Source organism: Trichosurus vulpecula, chromosome 2 (assembly GCF_011100635.1).
Source record: "Trichosurus vulpecula isolate mTriVul1 chromosome 2, mTriVul1.pri, whole genome shotgun sequence".
NCBI classification, from domain to species: domain Eukaryota; kingdom Metazoa; phylum Chordata; class Mammalia; order Diprotodontia; family Phalangeridae; genus Trichosurus; species Trichosurus vulpecula.
The window spans coordinates 218778565-218794493 of NC_050574.1; the positions used below are offsets into that span (position 1 = coordinate 218778565).

The window sequence follows — 15929 nt, forward strand, 5'->3', positions numbered from 1 at the left end:
AACTAGGAGGTAAAGGTGTTTGAGGAAGTATCAATATGAATGTTCAAGTCCTCTAATACGAGGGCAAGAGTTGAAAACGAGAGAAAGACAGGATTTGGTGGCTGATTAGATATGTTGGGTGAAGGAAAATGAGGAGTTAAGGATAATGTTGAGGATGCAAGCCAGGGAGACCAAAGGATGGTGGTGTCTTCAAAATAAACAGGGAATCAAGCATTTGTTGAATTGAATATCAAAGGCATATCATAATATTAGTTTGTTTAATCAATAGCACCTTATAATGTTTAATCAATTAGGAACATAATCATAGGCACATTATAATATTAGTTTGTTTAATCAATAGCAGTCAAGATGGTATAGAGACCCTATCTGTCCTCACATTACTTAAAAGTTGTATACTTTTAGGTAACATGCAGTGTGATAATAGTGGAAAGAATATGAATTCTGGAGTAAGAGGGCCTGGGTTAAAATTCTGACTGACAATGACTTACCTGTATGACCTTGGGCAAATTATTTAACTTCCCCAGGCCTCAGTTTCCTCACCTATGAAATGAAAGAATGGACTACATGGCATCTGAGACTCCTTCCAGCTCCAAATCTATTAACTGAAAAAATTACTCAGGATACTGACTAAGCTTCTCCCTAAAACAAAGTGCAGGTGGTTCTAATTTAAGGCAATAAAAAATGTTTTTCTTGAATCTTTTGGTGGAGAAGAATGATCCTTGTTTTGTGCTTATTACTAAGAAAGACTGACCAATAATACCACTGACCAGATTCTCCGAATCATATCTCCACCTACCTGTTCTCCATTTAAGCGATGAGCATCTACCAACTCAAGAAAGATTGACAAACGATGACTTGCATCAACTTCAGACTTTTGGGATTTAGATTTTGAAGCTCCAATTCTTCTCATCCCAGGTAAACTCATTGCCATATGCAAAGTTTTAACAGCTTCTGCTATTTGTCCCATTTTCTTCTGTGACTGGGCTTTTATTAAATGATATAAAGGATATTCTCTTACCTGAAAATATTTTGACATGCTTTAATTATTTGGATATACTTTTAAGATGCTAAAATTACAATATATATTTAAGATGAATGAAATCATTTAGGAAAGCTTAATGTTTACATGTACTTATTTGCTTATGAGATTTATTTCCTTCCTCTTTTTCACTTTTATATTGTTATTCATTTAAGTAAGATAGATATAAGGAAACCATTACTACCAAGGATCTCCAAATGTCCTTCCCCTACAGAGCAATAAGATAGTTTACTTTTATTTTCAGAAAGACTAAAAACATAAGCCTCCAACAACCTTTAATATAACTATTACTCATAAATTGCTGTTGAGTTTTATGGGCTATAAAGAAGCTAAGTACACAAAGAAGTCTGTGCTGGAGGTGATAATTTTGAAAGGCCTTAAAGACAAAATCTCAAGATATTTCAGAGAGGAAAGTTAAAAAAAAAACAGAAAAAAGCTCACTGCACAATGTTTTTATTTAAGGATACTTGAGAAGACATTAACAACTATTGACCCATATGTCTGCTTTCTCATCTCTCTACATAAAATCTTTATGAGAATAGTTTACACACACATTGAAGATATTCCAAATGAAATCATGAGGGAGTATGAGGCAAGCTTTCATAGGCAGTTTGCTAAAGCAGAGTGTATTTTTATGATCATAAAGATGACTGAGAACTACAGAAATAGAAGATTTTGTGAATTTATTGATTTTAAGAAATATTTGGAGCAGCTCTCTTTGTGGTAGCAAAGAACTAGATATAAATTGTTTACCCATTGATTGCAGAATGGGTATAAAACTGACATAAGAATATAACAATATTATTTTGCAGTATGAAATGACAAATTTGAGAAATTCAGAGAAACATGAGAAATCTATATGAACAGATGAAAAATAAAATAATGAGATGATTACAACAATGGAAATGAAAAAATAAAATCACAAAAAGGAAGGTGAACCTTGAATAATGGAAAAATCAATGCAGGTACCCCAGAGAAGAGATAATGAAACATACTTCTTAATTCCATAGCAGACAGATTTGGACTATTAGCACAGAATATTCTATACACTGTCAAATATAGTTACTGTATTGGATATTTTTAACTGTTTTTCTTTGTCCATGACTCCCCCATTCTCAAAAAATATTGACTCACTGATCCATCCATCCCCACTAGCTATCATCCCACATATCTCCTCCCTTTCTTGGAAATTCCTTGAGAAGGAAGTGGTATAACTGGTTTCAACTTCCTTTCTTTTCTTTTTAAAAGTCTGTAGTCTGCCTTCTAAGTTTATCATTCAGCAAAAACTAAAACAACTCTCCAAAATTACCAATCACCTCTTAACTACCAAAGTTAATGGCCTTTTTTCAATCCTCAACCTTCTTGACTTCTCCGCAACTTTAACACTGTCAATCAGTCTCTCTTCCTTGGTACTCTATTCTCTCTGGTTTCTAGAACAATGTTTTCTCCCAATTCTCCTCCTACCTGAGGAGGACCTGACCTCTCTATCTGCTCCTCTCTTTCCTCTGCTAAATCTTTATCCATGCTACTCTTGTAAACATGGATGTCCTAGAGGATTCTATCCTGGATCCTCTTCTCTTCTTCCTTTATACTATTTCACTTGATGATCTCATCAGCTCCCATGTTTTTAATTATCACCTCTATAGCAATCATTCTAAGATCTATTATCTAGGCCTAACCTCTCCTAACTTTCGATTTTACATCTCCAATTACATAGGAGACATCTTGAACTTGATGTCCCATAGACATCTTAAATTCAACATGTCCAAAAAATGAACTCATTTTCTTGCCCCCTCCCCCAAATCCTACCTTCTTCCTAATTTCTCTATTATTGTCAGGGGCACCATCATCCTCCCAGTCAACCAGGTTCACAACCTAGGTGCTATCCTCTACTCCTTACTCTCTTTCACCACCATATCCAATATATTGTCATGGCCTGTGAATTCTACCTTCACAAAATCTCTGGTATGCTCCTCTTTCTCTCCTCTAATGCTGGTACTACCCTTAAATCACATCATATCCGGAATATTGGAATACCTTTCTGGTTGGTTTCACTGTCACTCAATTCTTTCCCTACTCCAGTCCATCCTCCACTAAGTAATCAAAGAGATATCCTAAAGCACTGGTATGACCATGTCATCCCTCTATTCAGTAAACTCCAGAGGCTTCCTATTATCTACAAGATCAATGATAATACTCTGGTTGGCCCTTTGTAACCTGGGCCTTTCCTATCTTTCTAATTTTCTTATATTTTACTCTTTGTTCTAGTAACACTAGCTTCCTTGCTGTTCCTTGTACAACTCTGTCCATGCACTTTAACTGGTGGGCCTCCATGCCTGGGATGTTCTCTCTCCTCAGTTCTGCCTTCTGGTGTGCCTACAGGAAATCTTTCCTGATTCCTTCTTAGTATTAGTGCCTTCTTAGTGAGATTTTATTCAATTTATCCTGTATATATAATGTTTCTACGGAGTTGTTTTCATGTTGTTGTTCCACCAAGGCAAGAATTATTTTTGCCTCTCTTTTTAATCCCACCCTTTAGCACAGTGCCTAGCACACAGAAGATAATAAATACTTGCTGACTTGTCACAAAAGAAGGTTCATTTTGGAAGGAGATTAGAAATGACTGAAAGAAAAAAGGCATCAGTAAACATACTTTTTTTCTAAAGGGAAAAAAATAATTTGGCTCAGGAGAGTAAAATGCAGTTTTAAAAGCTCTTCTCAGATAAGCTGTATTTGACTTTTTTCAAAATTACACAAGACTCCACAATGGACATAACTACAGAAGTTACTTTGTTCAATGCTCTCTAATGAATATAGAAATAGAGTGATGTACTCAACCCAAAGTGTTCACCAGAATCATGGAAGATGTCCTATGTAAAATTTGAACAGAAGTATTTTCCATTGATGGTAAAATTCTAAAACACTATAAAGTCTCCCCAGGTAACTCCTTGTAATTTGAAGGAAACTGGTCTAGTCATTCACACCAAAAAACAAAGTAAATGAAAAACGTACATCGCTAGAAATGTAGAAATTTGTACCAACATGTATATCTTGGACAATACTTCAGATAGAGAATGAGTGGGATCTAAAATTGAGATCAGGTTGTATTGCATTTTGGAGAGTGTGCAGGCCTTTCAAATTTACCAATATGCACACTGTTCAAAAGCCAATTTTGTTTTAATAGGAATGATGACAACAATCTTAAAAGAATAAAATTATAAATACCTCACAGGGCAATGGAAAGATTCATGGTGGGAGTAATCTAAGAGTGGAGCATGTGAGCAGAGATGACTTATGTATTAGAAGAGAAAAAGATATCAAGGATACGTACAATCAGAAAAGGCAGTTCTGGTCAATCACAGAGGAAGAGGGAAAACAAAGAAATGAACAATCTTGGTGGTAGACTTGACTTGTACCCTTCATTTAAAAAAAAAAAAGTTAGGGCTCCAGGAAAATGTGTCAATGGAGATACTCCATTGGTAGGAAGAGGATAAAAACATGTTGTCATTTGTACTGAAATGAACACCCACATGAATAAAATCACAGACCATTCATAGTATTCAAGTATCATCTGAGTTTCTAGACACGGAGCATATTTTTTTGGTGGTGGGGGAGGAGTTTAGGAATGTAGGCTAATTATACATTTTTCCATCCAAAACTATACAGCACACTTTATTCAAACACCTTTTGATACTACTGTGCATAAAGTTACATGAGACAGGTTTCTATGCTAGAGACTGCAAAGACCCCTAAGAAGGTAAGTATACAGAGGAATAACTCAGACAATACTGAGATAAAAGAAGGCCTCTGAAGAAGACGCTAAGAATAATGAAAAAGAAGCTCTACCATTTAGACGAGTGAGGATGTGAGAGACCTTTCGGTTGCCCTATGACATAGCACATATTGCACTCCCTATCTGTAACTTTGAGGCTTTACCAAAATGTTTATGATTCTATAAGTCACTATTACTAGAAGATTCTGGAATCCCTGCATAGGTACATGATGAAGGTAGCTTTTTCCTTTGAAATTAATTTAAGAAGAACCTGAACTTCGTTTTCAATGCCAAGAGGACACAATGCTGGAGGATAATTATGCATAAATAACCAAGATAAAAATATAGCATACCTACACCTTAAGCCATATGATGATGTTCAAAATGACAAGCTAGCACTAAGTTATGATAGTATTCTACAAAGTACATCACACCATAATTCAAAATTTCTCAGTCAATATACAAACAGTGATAGTATTTGTCACCATTTTTCTATGGTTTACAAGGTCTGAAAAATTTTAACAGCTCTCATTTCACCCTAAAATAAGATGTATAAAGTAAATTTAAATTATAAATGAAAAAAATTTAAAGTGAAAAAATTAATTAATCCTTAAAAATTTATTTAAGTTACATGGAGAGTAGTAGTTTTATCCATTTAAGTCTGGAGAACTTACCTCAAAACTATAACTCAGACAAAGTTCAAGAGATTGAGAGCACAATTTAAAATTATCTTGAGACAAATAAACCTGAGCCATGAGAAGATGAGCATCTGCATAGGAAGGATTGTGTTTCAGGCAATGCTTTAGGTTATTATGGGATGCCTCGATATCACCTAATAATGCAAACAAAATATCAAAGTAAACCATAATTCAAGCAATTAAGTGGTTAGAGATATTTCTATAGGAGACAACTGCTACCTCAAGTGTATCTCTGAATGGTTAGTTCTTTTAGTTCTCACAAAGACAAAGCCACAGGTTGGTTAGCTTTGCTCTAGAGTTCATCATTATAAAACTATATATTTAATTCGTGTTAGTTAAAAGATAAACCTAAATAACTATCATCAGCTTCTTTTCAGTTCTGATAAAGGAAGAAGGTTAGAGTTTGGCCTGAAGGTAACAGATTGGTGATAATCCTATGAATCAAGAGATACTTAAGACAAACAATTTTCTCTAGTATTGACCCTGTTGATAAATGAACAGTTTATGAAGATATTTGCCTGCATAGCTGTACTCAATGCTCCTTTAGCTGGAGCACATGTGAAGGTTTTTGTTTTTTTGGAGGGTAGTAATGGTACCCATGTAATATGGCTATTTTAATTAAATAAGCTTGATTCTCAGAAAACTTATTAAATGAGGTATCATTAGGCTCTGATTAATTTATATTAATTCTTAGAATAAAGAAAAATACTAAATAAATTAACCATAGTAACATAAATCCTCAGTTTTATCATACAAAAGTAGTTCAATGAAAATATCATCATCCAATAACTCTATAATTGAACTGAATAAAAAATGAGGGAGTGAACCCTAGAAGGGATTTTAGCATCTAGTCTAGGGATTTCAAAATGAATTTTTCTAAGTTTGGTCAAAGGAGTATGTAATTTAAAATCACTGTGAAGACAGAAATTTAAACAGTACTGAAAATTTGCTGAAATTTAAAACTTTCCATTTGCATTGGAAAACACTAATTTATTGAAAACCCTTTCACTTGTACAGAAGAGAAAATGGACACCCAAAGAAGTAATGTGACTTGCAGTATACCACTGAGCTACTTTAGTAGTGATAGAGCTGGGATTTGAAATCAGGACTCCTGATTCACAGTCCAGTGCTCTTCCTTCTCCACAAAATAAAAATTATTGGATTAGATGGTAAGCTCCTTATAACTAATTTCTTCCCTATTGGCTTTTCAGGGCTCATTAATTTTTATTTAGCATCCAAACATACAGGAGCATTAAAAGACATATTAAATGAACCTACGCTTATACTTATACCTACATATTCTGTAATAACTGTATTATCTTCAGAATGTAAAAAGCTAGTCAAAGAAGGTGACTACTTAATCCATTCCAAATCTTTAGAAAACAATGCTTGTGGTCACAACTGTCCTGAATTTGAAATAATAATCCAGCCTTAATGGTCTCTAGTTTGATATGATTGTGTTTTTCCAAGAGTCTATTTGATGGTCAATGATTAACATCATTTAATAAAATATTAAGAATAATCCAAGAGAAGAAATACTGCACTACTTTAATTTGAATCAAATATACATACATATATTCACATGAAGGATTACCATATAATTTGTTTATTTAACCATTTAAACGCTCACTTTGTCAATAGCATAATGAGCAAAATATTACTTAAAAGAAGTTTAATTTTAAAGACATACATTACCTGACAAATACTTTACTTTTGCAATTAAGAAAAAAGCTTGCAGAAGACCTGGTACAGTTCTTACAATAGTCTCCAAGACTGAGGCACAATGTCTGAGAAGCGGAGAAGGTGGCTGTCCAGGACTTGCAGGCTAACAATAAAAACAAATTAGATTATTACCTTTTACCATGATTTCATAACAGTTTTTCCTCAATGTAGTTGGGGATTTTTTTTTGGCGGGGGGAGGGTTCAGAATGATTTCCTCATTGTAGTGAGATACAGATGGAGAATTCTACTAACACAGATCCATGATATAGTCTTAGAGCCTTGCCTGGGATACTGACTGAAAGGTTCAGTGATCTACTTAGGTTCACAAAGCCAGTGTGTTAGGTGAGACATAAACCTAGATCATCCTGACTCTGAGGCCAGTCTTCTATACATAATCAACACTACCTTTCATTTTAATCCAACATTTTCACAAAATATTCTTATAGAGATTCAAATACTGCTTTTGGTTCAATGCTGTCACTTATTTGGCCCCCCAATTCCATAAAGATGTTATGTGAACCAGTTTCTACTTAGTTAACATAATTGCATAAAGTATGGCTTTATACAAGGAATTTGTTGAATAACTGGATAAGGATGTCTAGGAAATATTGACAACTAATTTAAATTGAAGCAACCTGAATCTAAAATCTCAGATTGCTAACCTCAACACAGTCTTAGATTAAAAGATTTTTCTTATTCTTAGCTATTTTCCTGTGGTATAGTGCTAGACTTAGAGCTGGAAGACACAGGATTGAATCCAGCCTCAACCAATTGCCAGCTAGGTGATCATGGGCAAATGACTTCTCTCTCGTTGTCTAAGTTTCTTCATGAGTAAAGACGGATAATAATTCTCATACTACCTACTTCAAAGAGTTGTTGTGAGGAAAGTACGTTGCAAGTGTTAAAGAGCTTAAAATATGAGTTAACCAACACAGCTGTTCTTCAGAGGTGCCATGAAGATTAATTTTAAAAGAAATCAGAAGCTTTTAGTCTTTATAGAGAATGGAAGGTAGAATACACTATATATGTTAATAGTCCACTGTGTCTGAAATGAAGTTTACTTTCCATCCTGGAGGTGTTTCCCTAATTTTTGCTATGGGTGTTATTTTATCTTTTTGTATGGCCATCTAATATTTTGAAATTAATTATATCTTGAATGAGATGCCCAGTAGACATCTTAAACTCACTGTGTTCAAAACAGAACTCATTGTTTTTCCTCTTATTGCTTTCCCACCTCCTACCTTCCCCATTTATTGTAGAGCAGGGCTTCCCCTTCAGCATTTCTTTGTGGATCATGACCCCATATGGGGTTGCAACCCACAATTTAAGAAGAGCTGCAAGAGGGTAATACCATCCTCACAGTTCCTCAGGCTCCCAACCTAGGAATCATCTGAATTCCTCCCTATCTCTCACTTCCCCCCACTCCCCCACCATGTCTAAGCTGTTGCCAAGATCTGTTGACTTCACCTCTGCAACATCTCTCTAACATGTCCCCCCTTTCTCCTCTGACACTGTCACTGCTCTAATACAAGCCCTCATCACCTCACACTTGGATTTATTGCAATAGCGTGTAGGTGGGGCTTCCTGCCTCAAGTTGCTTCCCAATCCATTCAGTCACAAATGTGCTTTTTCTAAAACACAGGTCCAATCAGGTCTACCCCCACTCAATAAACTCCAATGGCTTCCTATTGCCACATCTGTTTGGCATTCAAGGCCCTTCAGAACCTGGCTTCCTCCTACCTGTCTAGTCTTCTTAAACTTTACTTCTCAACATGTATTCTTCGATCTAATGACACTCTCCATCTGACTGCTCCATAAACATGCTCTGGACATTCTCTCTGGCTGGCCCCCCTGCCTAGAGTGCTCTCCCTCTTCTGCTCCAACTGAACTCTCAAGTAAAATTCCACCTTCTACAGGAAACCTTCCCTAACCCCTCTTAATTATAGTACCTTCCCTCTGTTAATTATTTCCTATTTATCCTGTATATAGTTTGCTTTGTATATATTTATTTGCATGTTGTCTGCCTCATTAGATTGTAAAGAGAGCAGGGACTGTCTTGGGACTCTTTTTGTACCCTCAGTACTTAAACACAGTAGCTAGCAAATAGTAAGTACTTAATAAATGTTTAATGATTGATCAATAGTAATATATACTACATTTAAGAAAACATTCAAACCAAATCTGTATTTAATGTACTATGCCAAAAGTCTTCGTACCATTTAAGCCTTAATAATAATAAGCTTAGTAATAATAAGCTATTAAAGCTTAAACTGCAACTAGGATTTTTAAGACATATAAAATCTAGTCAAAATACAATAAGTATTCCCTTTAAAGGGATATATTCACAGAATTTCAGTTATAAGGGACCTCAGAGGCTATATGGTCCATACCTGAACCCATATCTGAACAAGAATCCCATCAATAAAGTAATGCACAAGTCAAGTCTCTAACTCAAGATTTCAGTGAGAGGGGAACCCACTTGTCTTCCAAGGAGGTCCATTCTACTCTTGGAATAACTGCTCACTTTTAGCAAATTTTTTCTTCCATCAAGCCTGCGCTTGCTTCTTTGCTCCTTCCAACCACTATTCTTACTAACGACCACTGGGACACCAAACATTACAGGTCTAATCCTTTTTCTACATGTTAGCCCTTCAAGTGTTCTAAGACAGCTATCATTCCTCCCCTTCTCACCATAGTGGCCTTAACTTTTCATGTAAACATCAACAGTTCCTTCTATGGAGCTTTATATGACATGACTTTAAGTCCTTTCACTATTCTGGTTGGTCTCTTCTAGAGGTTCATCAATATCTTTCCTAAAATGTGGTTCTCAGAACTGAACAAGGCTGGACTATTTCTGTACTAGTTGGATCACACACTATTTTAATCAAATCAAATAGTCAATCCTATCCCCATGCCTTTACTTTTAAAAAATTCTTATTATGAATTTAATGAACATTAACCAACATAAACATTTCCATATACCAAAAAAACATTAAAAAAGATTATATATGAATCCTCATTTCTCTCCATCTGCATTGCTTTTTGACTATTGGATCTCTCCATCATGCCTTCCTTCTTCAGGAAACTCAGCATGCTGCAAGACTGAATCTGCCTGGTCCTCACATCTCATCAGTAGCCTCTGACCCTCTCACTCAGGGCAAGGCCATGGGCCCCAGGGCCTCTATTTAAAGAGGGGGAGCAACACAGATTTTTCTCTCTATTGCTCACCAGCTATGCTGCTTTTGGACTTTTCTGGAACTCTCCATCATCATCCCTAACCCCCTTCAAGGATTGTCTTTATTTGTATCCCTAGTGCTTAGCACAATGCCCAGTAGGAGCTTAATAAATGTTTATCAACTACTGACTTGCTTTCTAAAGTACATATTAAGTTTAACTTGATTTAAAACATTGCCCTGCTTTGTTTGCCTATGACCTTCTGAACTTCCTTCTACTCTCTCTTCAGTGGATATTTGTTTCAATGATGCTCTTTTTCTTTCTTACCAAAGTTCTTAAAACCAGCAGTTGTTTCCCTTTAAAATGTTCTAGACATGATATCAATTATTCTCCTTGTACTTCTCACTTCATTCTATGCATCAATATATAAAAATCTTCTCAGTTTCTATGAACCTATAAATTCTTATTCGTACAGAGATGCGATATGGTGTAGTACCTAGTTAGCCTGCAGCAAAGAATACCTTGGTTGAAGGTAATGGCTGATAGGTTGGTCTAAGTCTAATTCTCCCCGAAGTTTTTGATGAATGGTGAAAGGCCTTCCCCAGTAATTGGTTTTTGGCGGTTGATTTGAACACTATGATACTGGGTCTTATGTATCTAACCTCTTTCTGTTTCATTGATCAATTTTTCTGTTTTTTTTAATTGTAATACAAATTTAAAAAATTATTACTGCTATGTATCCTCATATGAGATCTGGTACTGCTAGGTCCCTTCCTTCATACTTTTTCCCCCCCTCATGATTTCCTTTGAGATCCTTGACCATTTGTTTCTTCACATTCATTTTGTTATTATTTTTGTTTAGTTATCTAAAATAACCCTATGGTAGTGTGATTGCCAGGGCATTGCATCTGTAAATTAATTTAGGTAGTTTTGTCATATTACACTAATTGTTTTTCAATTAATTTTTAGTTGAATGTTTAGATGATTTATAAGTAAAATATAATCTGACAATTTCAATTGTCAAATTCAATTCAAGTGATAATTTTTTTCTTCTGTTTTTATTTTCTCAGTTCCTTTTCTTTTCTTATTGCTATTGAATTTCTAGAACTATTTCAAGTAATAGTGGTAATAATACTCCTGATCTTACTGAAAAGGCCTTTAGTATTTTTCCTTTAAAAATAGTTAACTTTTGTTTTTAGATAGCATTTATCATATAAAGAAAAGGTCCAACTATTCCTATATTTTTATGAATTTATAAAACAAAAATAGTATTATATTTTGTCAAAACCTTTTTCTGTTTCTACTGATAAGTCTATTGATTTTTCACAGCCATGTCAGTTTTTATAATTAAAATAGCTTATTAGGTTTATAGTTTTCCTAATATTGAACTTCCTCTGTATGTATAAATCAACTCTGGCCACACTGTGGAATCTTTTTTTTTTAATATTTTGTTGTATTTTTGCACTGTTATATATGAAATTAGTCTACAATTTTCTTTATCTCTTCTTGGTTTACTCATCAAGACCATACTTCTCTCATAGAAACAGCATAATAGTTTTTTTGTTTACAAATAATTTATTATATATTGGACTTAATTGGTTTTTGAAAGCTTGAACCAGATAAACAAGTGAACTCTATTAGTGTACTTGTTTATCTGGTTCTGGGTCTTTTCCTTTGGACATTTCTTTATGGTTTATTCAGTTTCTTTTTCTATGACTGGGTTATTGAAATTATATAATTGTAAGTATTAGACCATTTAATATCATCAGTGTTTTGGACATAAAATTGGGAAAAACAGGTTCTAGCAATTTCCTTCATTTCACTTACATCTAATACAAATTTTCCTTTTTCCTTTTTAAGCATGATAATTTGGATTTCCTCTTTTAAAAATCAAATTAGCTAATAGTGGTATTCACTAGCACGTATATATATTTTTTAAAGCTGCTCTTTTTACCAACTGTTTTTTTTTCATTTTCAATTTTATCTCTTCATTGATTTCCAGAATTTCTATTTTTGTGTCAATTCCTGCCTGAGTCATCCCAGCTGTGAGACTCTGGGAAATTAATTTAATCTCTTACTGTTCTAAGCATTTTACTAAGACTATAAGTTGCAAAGAAGTGATTAACTTGCATTGCATTTGGGCATTCCCAATACTAATGAAATCATGGGTCTAGTACCTGTCCCTATCTCTTGTCTGAGACTTTGATTGCCAGCTTTGCTTTTCTGAATTCACTTGAGACATGATATAATCCCGTTCCAACACCTCACTGTAACTGTGTCAATCTTTACATTTCAAATATGTTTCTAGGAAACAGTATGCTATCTCCTTTCTGATCCATGTGCTAACCTCTTTTATTTTATGAGTAAGTTTATCCCATTTACATTCACAGACATGATTATTATTTTTTCTAACCATTAATTCCACCTGACCCCTAATTACAAAGAACATGATGAAAGAAAATGAATATGATCAAAACTGGTAACCTATGAGTGAAATCGTCTATTATCTTCTTTTCAACCAGATCAGACTGAGTGCTAGTTCTTTCTAGTACAAGTGTATTCTAAACTACACTTTCTCTTTTAATACTCCTTTGTTATACACCAAAGCTAGAATTTCACTCATGACTATTCTTCTTTCTTTCTACCATCCTTCTTAGACCCCATTTTCCCACTGCCCACTTGTGTTCCTCTTAAATTTACTAATCTCTACACTAAATTGTGTGTGTTCAATACTCTTTTGTTTAGTTCAAGTAAAAGTATGAGTTCATAAGATTTCTACTTTACCCCATTACCCTACTTCTCACATAACCAATAAAACTTAAAACCACTCCCAGATTTACAATAATTTCTTTTTTAATGACCTCAAACCCTACTCTTGAACCCAGATTAAGTGATGCATCCTGCCTGGCTCTGGGATAATGAGTTCAGAGTATACTAACCACGTTACATGTTGGGCATTTTGGAATTAAAATTTTAAAGTCTGCATTAAATTCAATTCTTATATATAGTGTGTTGTGCTAGGTACAGGAGATACAAGGTTAAAAAAAAATCTCAGTCCCTGCTCTTATGGGGCTTAAAATATAAGACAAATAGTTAATTAGAAATAATTTCAGTACACAATGGGCATTCAGTTTATATGTAGCCTATAAATATAAAGTCCGAAGCCTCAGTGGTAGTCTTATCACTCATTCTGTATGTTCCCAAAAGTACTGCTGTTGAAGCACTGTTAAGGCCCTTCTAAATTCTTTGTTCCTGGGGTTACCACCACCACTATAACATAGAAGTCAGTGGACTTCCTGTTAACTGCTGAGACTGTAGAGAGATTTTCCCAATAGCTTGAGTGGAAAGCACCATCTACTCAGTGCTATATGTTTTATATTACTTCTGATACTAGGGCTCAGCTTTATTATGAATTATATAGATTTAAGTAGGTTAGATACTCTTTATGGCATTTACAAAGTTTCAGTTGAGTAATCAAAAAGAAAAGAACCGATATTACTTACCTGAGCTGGACAGAAATTCAGATACTCTGTTATAATTTCTAATAAAAAGTCAGGATTTAACTTTTCAAAGTATTGTACACCAAGAGGTAAGGTTTGCAAGTTAGAGAAATGTGTATCCAGGACATCATTTAACAAATTAATAACCTCTTCTTGTCGTTTATGTTTCTTCATGGCTAGTACTGAATGCAAATATGTCAGTTCCTAAAAGAATAAGTAGTTTTGTTTAGAAACTTGATTGAGATCTGAAAAAACACATAAAATGCTACTGAAGTGTAACGTAATCATTAGCTTCCATATGTGAACTTAAAAATCTTTCACTCATATCTAATTTTTCATTTAGGTAAATAAAAAACTTGTTTGATATTAAAAAACTATTATACATTGATAAAATGCTATCTTTGCTAGATAGAAAGTTTGATTTTAAGTTTTGTATTTGTTTTGCATTGTCAATTACAAGCTGAAATGTCATGGTCCTCTTGGAGAATGACAGACAAACACAACAGAAATGATGACAACAACAACAACAACAACAACAACAAACTGAAATAAAATATCTTACTGCAGACTTCCCAATGGACTGCTGAATTTCATTAAGGAATTCAAGTTGATGATCTGCATCCTGTAAATGCCCTTCTATCAGCTGACATCGAATAATTCCTATAAAAGGGAAGAGTATTCAAACTAAATATCATTTTAGTAATAGCAACAAAATGAAGTTAACCCAAACAACATCATTTTAAAATGTCCTTTGCTGTTTAATTATAAGTAATTAGAAGATTAGGTGAAAAATAATAAAATAAATATCATCGACTTTCCACTCCAATGTACACGCAATTCAAATTTTATAGAACAGAATTTAGAATTTACAGAATTGACAAAATAGGGAACAAACTCTGGCCATACTTGGTTCCTTGAAGTAGTCTGAAAGAAAAGCCACATCACAGATAGAGACCATAGCTATACATGCTATACATGCCTATAATTCTATTTTCCCATCAACTATCATATAAAAATGGAAAGTTTCTTTCAACTAAAGTGACTTGGATGTAGAGGAGTACATGTAAGGAAACTTGCAAATGTATGCCCACACATGACTTCTATTCTACGTAATCGCCTCCCAAAATTATCTCCTGTTGGTTAGGTAGAAGAGAGAAAAAGAGGGAAGAAACATTTAAAAAAATTAAAACAGAAAGAAAGCTATTCCAAACTATTACATTTTTCTATTAGTTCAATACTGCTACTTTGTTCTGGACCTGTGATTCTATCAATGTGGGTGAACTTCTGATGAAGAAAACTCCCCCTATCAATACAGATTAGCAACTTGTCCATAATCAGGGGTGTACTAAAAAGTCTACTCTTATTGCCTCTAGGTGGTTAAAATTTCAGCGTGAGATTTATACTTCAGAAATCATCAAATGTTATACGTTAGGGCTTGACTTATTGTTTTGTTGACTGTTTAGACTTAAGAAAGCAATAAAGAAATCATTCATAATACAGACTGAATTTAAAAGCATGTCATGGGTATATTTCTTTTTCCCCCCACTTCTCCCTACCCTGCTCCCAGCTGGTTGTTAAACATTTACAAGCATATCATTATCTACTCTTAAGAGTTTTGTCTAGAGACACTGGAAGGTATGTGATTTACTGATGGTCACACAATTATCATATATCAGAACCAGTACTTGAATACAGATCTTCCAGATTCCAAAGTCATTCTGTTTCTCTTTAAAAAATAACCTAATTAGCAACACCTGGAGACAAAAGTGTGGAGATCTGTTTCTATGCATTGTTCATAAATATTTAGAAAACCTTATGGAATTTTGGTAAGGAAAAAAAAAAGCAGTTCCATATCTTTAAACAAATTTGTGACTGTGATCAAAGTTCCCTACCAATTTTAGTAGTACTGAGTAAAGTGCCTCTACTTATTGTCAGGGCTTTATATGTATTAGTAATTTTCCATACACTTGGAAAAAACACTGTGCAATATCCTGGGGGAAAAAACACTGTTTGTAAAATCCTTA

At 34.2% G+C, this 15929-nt stretch overlaps 1 protein-coding gene across 1 annotated transcript in view; it reads right to left on the reverse strand.

Moving 5' to 3' along the window:
- Nucleotides 1-15929, reverse strand: part of TTC21B (tetratricopeptide repeat domain 21B) — a 105415-nt gene that overhangs the window by 56539 nt on the left and 32947 nt on the right. The window contains exons 10-14 of the mRNA XM_036746749.1: nucleotides 14468-14565; nucleotides 13909-14109; nucleotides 7205-7334; nucleotides 5486-5643; nucleotides 797-1018 (exon numbers count right to left, since the gene is read on the reverse strand). Coding sequence (XP_036602644.1) covers nucleotides 797-1018; nucleotides 5486-5643; nucleotides 7205-7334; nucleotides 13909-14109; nucleotides 14468-14565 — 809 coding nt within the window. The remainder of the gene's footprint in view (nucleotides 1-796; nucleotides 1019-5485; nucleotides 5644-7204; nucleotides 7335-13908; nucleotides 14110-14467; nucleotides 14566-15929) is intronic.